Below are 10,678 nucleotides of genomic sequence, written 5' to 3'. Positions count from 1 at the left end.
AAGACTTATGGGTCCCGAAAACTTGGACCCAGCGTGCTTTGGGAACCAAAATACTCGTCCACAGCCTCTCTCGTTTTCGCCGCCATCTTGAAAATATTGAAACGAGAGAGACTGTGGACGAGTATATCCCCATCTCCTAAGCAATGTTGTTCTGGAAATGGCCGAGGGTGAAATGCTCTACGCGAACAACCATTGCTTGAGTGGGGGGGGGGGGGGGGGGGGATTTTTTCATCCAAATTATATTTGTCCAACATTGCAGTCTTAATTTCAGTTCGATAGGTGATTTCCTATCACTGACATTAGAGACCTTTAGCATCAGGTTTACCGCTAACCGCTGGGGATCAGGCCCAGAAACATGCCCGCAAACACGGAGAAACACTCAGCTTGTATGAAATTCAATATGGCGGCTCTTTCAGAAACGACTTCGTTTATGACGCCTTGGCTAAATGATGAAAGTTGACGGAAAACGCCTGACGTCGAACTGCAGATTGAGGTTTCAGTGCTAAAGCTCTCCAGTTCCAAAACAAAAAGTGGCGTTTCCTTTGAAGCCATTTGCTAATGCTAGGATGTATATAATCTTGAAAATGCAAACGATCATTAAAATAATGAAAGGAGTTTGCATGCTGGATTGATTAACGGCTTGTTATATGTGAAGAAGATTATGATGAACAGACGAAAACGATAGTTTATTGGTTAGGTATATACGTAGGAAGTTCTTTGTGCCTGGCTGCACTAGTGCAGTTCTAATGAGTTTCCCAGAGAGCTGATTGGAACTTAGGCCACTTCAAATTAATTAGAAAGTAAGCCTTCTGGCAACATCTTTTCACCTCATTACAATTAAATTTTTGCTCATTTTCAAATTTACGGCACATCATGATTTAAATTCTTCTCTCTTTTTTCTTTCTTTCCCTTTTCCTTCCTTCCTTCCTACTTCCTTCCTTTCCTTGTTTTCTCTTTTGCATTCTGAATTAAAAATTCTAATTATTAAAGGATATTTACATATTTTTTTTATTGAGCTGATGTTTTATCTGTTAACTTGGAGCGCCTTTAATCTTTCTTCATTTTGCTTTTATATTATTTCGTAGAGTTCCCTTTTGTGCTTCGTACAAGATTGCCGCAACATTTCCTTTGCGGCGCCCTTTACGCCCCGTCAAATGATTTGTGCAGCTTGTCATTTTGACCTTCCTTTTTTCATTCAACTCAAGTACAAAGTAAACAATATTAAAAACCTGAGGTGACTGAAAGATTATAACATCAATATACTGTATAGCGAAAGAATATCAGACTGTGGCTGACATAGTAAGTCTCCTATTTCAATCAATCACAAACGATACTCTATAAACAGAGGGATTTACTGAAAAGAAAAGGCTGACTTGCTATTGGCTTATTTATGCACAGGATCCATTTCATAAATTTAATTTTTCTTGGTCAATTTAGTTCATACGAAGTAATGTACCTTTCAGATGAGAACGGCAAATGAATTTAAGCAATTATTTCCTTGGAAAGTTATGTATTTACTAACCTTGTTTGAAGCACCGCTTCCCGTGGATTTGATACGTAAATGTGTGTACCACCTATCAATTTAGAAATTACAAAAGGAAACTAAACTGATAAAAAGAGGAAGGACTGTGGAAGGAGTTTTTCGGTGCAATGAAGTCAAAGGTAAAATATATGTTCTGGAGAACTATTTTATGCCTGGAAATTCACTCTTGGATCGCTCGAAGCGAATCATCTGGGTGCAGTGAAACTGGTAAGAGCCTCGCATCGTGATATATTTTGAATAAGATATTTTTATATTCGTTCATCTTATTGTTATTTCTTTAGGACGATGCCAGCTTCAAAAAATCATAACTCAATATTGTCTTTGTGAAATTCGATATTTTTTAGAATTTAAAATACTTTTATTTTTCAATTCTTCAAATCTTAACTATTTTTTAACTTTAAGAGAAATGTTTCAGAATTTTTGCTTTTTTTCTCTGAACAGGAAAAAAAATGTTTTTTAAGAATGTTTGTCTATGTAAACATCAATCTTCTTTTTTCAAAGTCGATTTAATTTATTTAAATAAAGAAAACGTTTTTATTGAACATTTCTAAAGAAAACCTAACGTTAGGAAATTGTTTCTGTTTCTTCGGCTTATCCATTTTTTCGAGTCCTTTTCTCTTTTCTTTATTTATTTTTAAAGGATTTATTCATATGTTTAGTGTGGGTAAGACCTTGCAGTAGTCCTTAGACCAAACAAAGAACTCCACATACTTCAATAAATTGACGTTTCTACTTGAAATATTTCCGTGAAAAGAGACTAAAGACCTAAGGAGCTTATTTCTCCGCCACGCGTTCAACTTGATATCGAAAATCCAAATTCACGGTTCTTCTTAAATTTTCTAATATGTAGATTTTATTGTTCGTGGTAACAAATCTATACGGTATTCAATTTGATAGCGGATATTAGGAGATAAATTGATTTGACACTATGGTAGCGATCTATACGTCTAATGAGTCTACTACAGCTGCCTGCCTCAAAAGCTCACGTACTACGTAATACTAGATTCAGCCTTTAGAGCATGCGCAATGGTCTGTCAGCATTTTTCAATTACTATAGAGGCAGACATGTTAGATGGCAGGAACAATACAATCGTTTTAAATGAAAAAGAGAGCAAAGGGATTTTATCGTTCTGCCATCCAACCATAGGCAGCCCGAGTTCTATTATGGACGTGAGCACGTGCCGAAGTTGAATTAACCAATCATAAGGCTACGTTTTCTCTGAGTCACGTGTGTTAGTATTTCTAGATTCACGAGTGGAATACTAATTTCTTTTCTAAGGAGAACTTAGTTCAAAAATTAATTTTTAAATGTCTTTTACTTAAGAAATTATGCATGATAAATGAACGCGCCGAATTTGTTGACCAGTGATACTGATTTAGTAACTGGGTGTTCAAAAACAATGTGGATCATGCGCGAACGTATAACGAATGCTGAACTGATTGAGATCAGTATATAGAAATAAATATCGACATTTTCGGGCACTGACTATAAAAGGGCACTTTTGTATATCTAGTTTATTAATCTCATATAGAACTACGCGTCACCCAAATCTGAAATTGTCGCGGTATATCGTAAGTAAAGCCAGTTCTCTCCGCCGGATCCAATAGAACATATGGACGTTTCTTGTCTGGTTCCCAAACGCATACCTGACTGATTTTCATCGGTTCACAAAATTCACTATCTTAATATCTGTTATTTACGTTTTGCCTTTTGCTGCACTACAGCGAGGTCGTGCGCAAGACGTAGTGCACTCCATCGCCTCTCACCTCTGATGTCTGTTAGTAGATTCGATTTGTTAGGTCTCGTTATTGACTTGACGAATCTTTAACCGGCTTTTATTGTTCAAACGCTAAATTCCTATTCCATCTGCGAGTTAGCCGTGCCCTGGCATTGACAATTAAAAGCAAATAGATGGTTTCAAAGTATCGATTATAAAACAAGAACATCGAATGTTTGAAAAAAAAACAAATTACTTAATATCCAGTTGATCTGAAATAGTGTAGGCAGATTAAGATCCCCTTCTTTCCTTCCCCGCGCAAACGGCAAACGTGTCCACGTTTTCATCGTTTCCCTACAATTCCCTTAACCTTTTGCAAACCTTCCCGACAAAGACACATATTCTTATTTTTATCTGAATACTTGCAGGTCATTGCGATTCCTTTTCACTAATTTTAAAGAATTTGCAAAAATGCAGTGTTATGCTGAAGCCTGTGAAAATGACCAGTGAAAATGATAATAATAATAATAATGATAATAATAATAATAACAATAATAGTAATAACAACAACAACAACAACAATAACAATAATAACAATCTACCATCGTAATAAAAATATAAAACTAATTAATTATTATGTTAATGCTAGAGTACAAACACTAATAAGTGTGTGACCTAAATACCACTAAATACTGTTAAATTATACTAATCCTATTGTTTTCTATTGTTTAATTAGCACTATTTACTACTAAATAGTGCAAAGTGTTGCACACTTTTAGTGTTTGTACTCTATAAACCTCTTATTAACAAAGTTTTTTTTTCGTTTGGCGGCCTTGAAATCGACAATTTCAAGAAAGCAAAGGGACACAGTCAGCTTCTCAAATTTTCTTGATTCTGATTGGCTAGCATTTTCTCTCAGATCAGCTAGATATGATTATAAAAAAATACGCCTTAAATCTCCATAATTTTCATATTGTTTCTTTTTCTATCACTAGTGAGGCGTTTTATTCTTAATCAGTCTTGTTTGGCAATTGTGTCAAAATTAAACAGCTTTTATATCAACACGTTTGCAGTCTGAGTATTATTTCTCTAATGTGAAGTTCTACTATTTGAGGTTTCTTCCGACTGGCACCACTGCTGTCCCCATGTTATCGATTCATCATTGATCTAACAAAAGCTTTCCATCTTCCGGTTCTTTTTCTATAGCTCTCAAATTTAATCAAAATTTCAAATGTTATACTACTGCGCGCACTGACTTTGGATTGTTATTCAGTTTAATGTACTATTTTCAACAACAACACTGCCTTTTTGCTTGATCAAAAAAAAAAAAAAATTATTAGGAATTTGTAAAAAAAAAAAAAAAAAAAAAAAAGAAAGAAAAAAAAATGGGGAGATGTATCTAATCAAAATGCATAAATGGCATGTTAGGACGTTTTCTTACAGGAAGGATATATCAAAATATATACTGATATGATAGGATGTATAATATATTCTTATAGGATAGAGATAACAAAATGCATAAATGATATGAAAACGCATGAAGTGGAAGGGCATTATTAGAATATTGAATAGACAATTGGACAAGTTCATACTGTTCATAAAGCATGGCTCAAATGCAAATGCGACGCAAGCTGACTCAATCATAAGCACAAGCGCAAGCTATCGCAAGAACAACTGAATCTTCCATTTGGTTGCGTTTGCGCTTGCGCCGACTCTTTTCACAGTGAGAGAGCATGGTGTATGTAGTGTGTGCATGCATCGTTAGAGATCCAACTTTATACAACGATAAGATAAGATATCTGCTCAGAGGAGAAAAGGGTGATAAATAGTTTATAACATGTCAAGAGGCTCTTAACATGCGATTATTTGTTTATTAGGGTCGATTTTGATTGGTCAAAACTAAAATAAGTCGCGAGATCGTATTGGACAGTTTTACCAGGCATAACTAGTCAGATAAAATTATGGAGTCAACTCGGCTTCAATGTTTACTACCCAGAGTTCCTTTCGGTCCAGTCGCGTAGGCTTGAGTTGGTCGACGACAACATTTTTTGAATTGACTGTATAGTCCAAGGCCTCTAACTTTACCATGGGCATAATCATTTCCCATTTCAAATCGTCCGTCATTTAAATTTCCTAGAGTATTTTATTTCATTTTATTTTTCATTTTTTAACGGTTGCGCATGTGGAGACACATGAATATGGACAATTCGCCAATAGACCTATCCCGAATTCGCTTGACTGGCCACGAAACAATGGTTTCAAGTCGAGGTTGAACTTGATGAATAAAAGAATCAAGTTCAATTTCGACTTCAAACCATTGTTTCGTGGTCAGTCAAGCGCATCCGTGATAGGTCTATTCTCTATATTGAGGATGAAATTCTCTGTTGGAGAGCTATACTAAATCTTTATTCAAGTGTCCACTCATGTGCAACAGTTAAACAAAGAAATGATGCTCTTGGAAATGACACATGGTCTGAAATGGAAAATATTATTACACCCAAAGTAAAGAAGCTTATTAAGGATCTGAATCTTCTCTTTTCTTTTAGGTATAAATCAAAACATCCAGTTAAACATCACCTGTGATAATTATCTGGATGTGTACATAGATGGTAAGTACATTGGAGGAGAAGAATACCCGACTATAGGAAAGTACGTCATTAGCACTGGCTCTGAAGTCATTGCAGTCAAATGTAAAGGTAAATGCACAACTCTTATAAACACACTCAAACATTGCTATGGCTACGTATTAAGAGAATTGTTTTTAAACTGTGTTTCGTTTGATGTGTTTAGGAATAAATTCCTCTTCTTTGAGCAATGCTATTCTTGCGTCTCTTGGCAACGGCCTTATAACAGATCACAATTGGAAATGCACGCCAAAACTAGAGGCAGGATGGAACAAGAAGACCTTTGACGATCTGGATTGGTCCCCGGCCCAAGAACTCTCTACAAATACTCACGGGGGAATTGTATTACCATGGGGACAGAAACACGATATTGCTCACGGTGCAAAGTTTATATGGACTAACGATGCTGGCAATGACATGGAGATTTACTGCAGACGATTGCTGGTTACAAGATGCAATGAAAGTAAGAATACTAACAATCTTTCGGTGTACACTTAAGAAAAAAAAAACGTTTGCGCATGCATTCGATTATATTCAGCACGTTTTCCGTCATTAAGGTATTTGAGTGTTTTTGTCGTATCTATATAGTAATACCAAGAGAATATGAACTAAGAGAAGGAATCCTACCTATATAGCCTTGTAGCTATCATGTGCACAGTTTGATGCTATTTTGAGCGAAGAACCTGATTGGTTGATTTCTTGAGGGTAGACGGCTTCCAGTCTTGCAGTAAACAAAGCCTGTGTTTTTGTTGTGGACATAGAGAATTATGGCGCTTTATGGTCCTAAAACGAGTCATTAAAAGGAAGCATGATTAACGCGCGGGCATGGTAACGAGTTAAAAATAGCATCAATGATTCTAAAAAAAAGAAGCGTCAAAGTGTGCACATGATGGGGCACGGGGATTCCTTCTCTTAGTTCATTTTCTCTTGGTAATACTTAATGCTGATCATTATGAGGAAACTAAATCAATTTAACTTTCATGTAAAACATGAGTAAAATAATGACGCTTTTTAAATGCTGTTTGTGTAAACCAGTTCAATTTTGCATATTTAATTAAGCCTTAATAGACTCACTCATTAGCATATTGGAAATATAAACCTTCACTCAAAGACGCATCACTCAAATCAAGAAATATTTTACCATTCAACTATTTACTTTATGTAGAATCAGCTATGTGGTTGACCCACGACAGCAATAGATGATGATGATGATGATGTCGTTAGGATAGATGTTTTAGTAAAGAGTACGTGTGACTATTATATTTCCAGCGCATTTTTTTCGCATCCAATAAAAATGTTTTGGATCGCAACGAACTATGTTACAGATAAACGCGCAAATTAAAATTCCTTTCTAACTTTTCTTGGCAGAAAATTAAATCGCTGCAAATTGCAAAATTTAATAGGTACTTAGAAGTTCTCTTCAATATCTCCTTTCCTCAATATCTCCTTCCGTATTCACTGATGCGAATAAATTAGTGCTTTTTTTTTCTTCAAATCTGAAGTCGAAACATATCATTTTTTGTGCGAAAACTTTAAAGAGAAATCGCTGCATGCAACACTACCTGATGTTACCAAGAAAGGACCCCCTCCCTCCAAAAAGTGGTCAAAGCGTTTACAAAGCCAATTGTTTCCTAAGATCATTTAAAAACAACGTATTTTGACGTTTTCATTTTTTAGGAAGATTCCGTTTTTTCACAACAAAAAATGAATGGAAAGACAAGGCTCTGAAGAACTCGGTGACGAAGACTACAACTGTTGGAAATGTTCTTGAATGCGGCATGGGATGCTTGAATACACCTGGATGCCTGTCGTTTAATATTGAATATGATACGACAAAGAAAGAAAGATTATGTGAAATAAACGATCAAAAAGGCGCATTTTCTACGTCCTCCAGAAAAGGGTTCCAGTATTTTGAAATTACTAAGGCTGGATTTTGAATTGTAAGGAAAGGGGCTCAAAAAACGTAGCCAGAAACGAGGAAGGAAAGCTTGGAAATGGACCTTTTGTTTTACTAATGTCTCTATATGTCTTAAAGGGCGTACCCTTCCTAGCTTGTTTATATCACTGAATTATTATGAATCAAACAGTATTCATATCTATTTACAAGCATTACTTTTCCAAAAGCGTCGAATTCCAATTCATGTCGCGAGAATTCTTCGTTTGCACATGACGTCGTAAGCGCCATCTTGATTAAATTCAACAAAATAATGGTGAAATGAATTATTTTGTTATATCGACTAAGGCTCGGGTCAAACGTCGAACTTCACATGAGTCGAACCAAATTGAAAAAAATGGATAACAAGGCATTTTTCTTTGATATTATTGAGTTCGGCTCATGTCAAGTTCGACGCTTGACCTGAGCCATACACGGCAGTTGTTTCTTTTGTTGTTTCACCCCCTTTGGCATGATTGAAATCCATCCATAGGGACCTTACACACCTGGAAATCTAGAGGAAGTATCACCACGTGATGGCAGCCACGACAGGGGGCACAACAATAGAGTCTAATTCCCTTGGGAAACTGAATCCTTTATGTGTTAACCAGATTAGATCGGATTCAATTGTGTCTGCCTCCTGTCATGGCTGCCTGCACGTGATGGTTGCAAAGCCTCTATTTTGGGGTGCTAACTGAACCCAAGACTCTCGCAATTTATACTGGTGTGCAACTAAATTAAGTTCTTGTTTACTAGTCAATGATGTTGATGACAAAAATAGCAGTCAAAGAAATGATGTCTAAATATTTTACATCACGAAGTGATTTTCTATTTGCATGGACTGACCACTATCCCTTTCAGATTACTTGTCATTCATTAGTGGTATTATTCGAAAATAGAGGCTTTGCACCATCACGTGATATCACGTGATGGCAGCCATGCCACAGGAGGCACAACAAAAGTCCCCCCCGCCCCCCCATCCTGGGAAACCGAATTTGTTCTCACGTAAATCAGATTAGACCAGATTCAATCGTTCCTGCCTCCTGCGATGGCTGTGATAAAGTTATGGGGCAAAGCCTCTATATATGAACAAATTCATCAAGGTAATGTACGAGGTCTGAAATGGTAAAACAGTGAGATATAGAGGATATTACATGGGCGCGCGGAGATACGAATTTTATCTTCGAGTGTTGAAAAGATCTCTAAGCGTATCTCCAAGCGCCCATGTAATGTTCTGTTTATTATATAATTATCAATGAAGTATGTTTTGGCTTTTTCAGGCAATTCTTTCCGTGTATCTTTGAATAGCCATCGCAATGGTGTTATTTTCACGTGTGAAGATATCAATTTTTCGAAATAGAGAAAAATAGATATTTCATTGGTAATTATATAATAAAACTATTTATTAGATGAATATAAATTAACACTAGGTTCTGTTTATCTCTTTTGGCTGATATTCAAAGCCACTTCTTGAGAAACAGCAGCTTTTGTGACTCTGATATATATGATTTCTGTAATTTTGCTATGAGAAAGCCAACAACGAAAATAAAGACCCATGAGTGTGATCGCAGTTCTCCTCTTATAAAGATTTAGTTCAAGATAGTCATGGGGATCGTTTTTTAATTTAGCAGACAGAGATATGTTGATATAGGATCGAAAGCATTAATTCTATACGGTTAGTGAAGGTGACAAATCATGGCCATCAACTCTAAAGTGTATAGTTCTTTATAATTGTCAGTTATATCTCATTGAGTTTAGTCAATAATCGCTCGATCCATCGCGTAACAATTATTTATATCAATCAGCGAGGAATAGAGAGTCGTATAAAATGGATCGAAAGAAATAGACCCTTTTCAAATTCCAAATTACCGCTGTGTTTCTTGATCGCACACTCATTTACACAGGGTTTGCCTCGATTTTGTGCAAAATATTCCGGTGTTCCAGTCAAGGTCCGTCGAGTTTCAGTGTTTGTATTGTTGAAATTGTGCATTCTTTACTTTATTGTTGGTATTTGTGAATATTTAGACACTGATACGAGGCTAACCCTGTGCAAATGAGTCTGTAATCAAGAAACACAGCAGTAATTTGGAATTAGAAACGGGTCTATTATAAGGAATTTAATTGATGAGAAGAAAAGAAAGAAAGAAAAGAAAGAAAGAAAGAAAGAAAGAAAGAGAGAAAGAGAGAGAGAGAGAGAGAGAGAGAGAGAGAGAGAGAGAGAGAGAGAGAGAGAGAACGGAAGAAAGGCTTGTTTTCTGAAGACATCATTTGAACACTCAATATCCATTATAAACAGCTTCAATCTTTATCAGTTGAAAGTCGTCAATACGGAGTTCCAACATGCACTAATAATAATAGTCCCTGTTCTTAACCTCTTGACTTCATATGCTTCCTTCAGGTAGTCGATATATGAAAGCAAAAGATCCGAGAAAATCTGATTTCGATGGAGTTAATGATCTTATCTTATCTTTTTATAAACTCTAAGAGCGTTTTCTAAAAACTTCCTTTCCGAGATCTAGAGCGATATTTTTGAATGCAAATCAACAAGAAAGGCAAGGAATTGAAGTATTGCTTGAGAATAAAGAACTTTCTATTTTATTATTATTATTATTATTATTATTATTATTATTATTTATTTATTTATTTATATATTTTTGCCGGACATTAAGACTCTCGGAAGCTAAAGCTGATGGGTCTGAAGCCTTTACATTTTATAAATCAAAATGAAGAAATGTTATATACGAAGAACAAATCGCATGTTGCACTATGAGTTTGGCGTATAGAGGTTTTGCACCATCCCGTGATGGCAACCATGTTAAATGGCAGGAACAATGCAGTCGTTTTACATAAGAAAGAATTC

At 35.8% G+C, this 10,678-nt stretch overlaps 1 protein-coding gene across 1 annotated transcript; it reads left to right on the top strand.

Moving 5' to 3' along the window:
• The first annotated feature begins 1,283 nt into the window (after positions 1–1,283).
• LOC116306628 (uncharacterized) lies at positions 1,284–8,787 on the top strand. Its single transcript, XM_031716706.2, has 4 exons — positions 1,284–1,750; positions 5,808–5,957; positions 6,052–6,348; positions 7,563–8,787. Exons 1-4 carry the CDS (start codon positions 1,651–1,653, stop codon positions 7,820–7,822), a joined length of 807 nt encoding a protein of 268 aa, XP_031572566.2. The 5' UTR covers positions 1,284–1,650; the 3' UTR covers positions 7,823–8,787.
• The last annotated feature ends 1,891 nt before the right edge of the window (positions 8,788–10,678 follow it).

Source organism: Actinia tenebrosa, unplaced genomic scaffold (genome assembly GCF_029948245.1).
Source record: "Actinia tenebrosa isolate PJP-AT-01 unplaced genomic scaffold, QUT_ActTen_1.0 PGA_scaffold0__85_contigs__length_37466705, whole genome shotgun sequence".
Taxonomy (NCBI): Eukaryota; Metazoa; Cnidaria; class Anthozoa; order Actiniaria; family Actiniidae; genus Actinia; species Actinia tenebrosa.
Note: the sequence above shows the minus strand (reverse complement) of the source record. Positions and strands in the feature narration are given on the sequence as shown.

What these genes read in the sequence shown, in the direction of transcription:
- LOC116306628 (XM_031716706.2), top strand. Translation starts at nt 1,651, where the DNA reads ATGAAGTCAAAGGTAAAATATATGTTCTGGAGAACTATTTTATGCCTG. An exon ending in ATCTGGGTGCAGTGAAACTG is followed by an intron (nt 1,751 to 5,807) that starts GTAAGAGCCTCG and finishes CTTTTCTTTTAG; the next exon opens with GTATAAATCAAAACATCCAG. An exon ending in GGTTACAAGATGCAATGAAA is followed by an intron (nt 6,349 to 7,562) that starts GTAAGAATACTA and finishes TTCATTTTTTAG; the next exon opens with GAAGATTCCGTTTTTTCACA.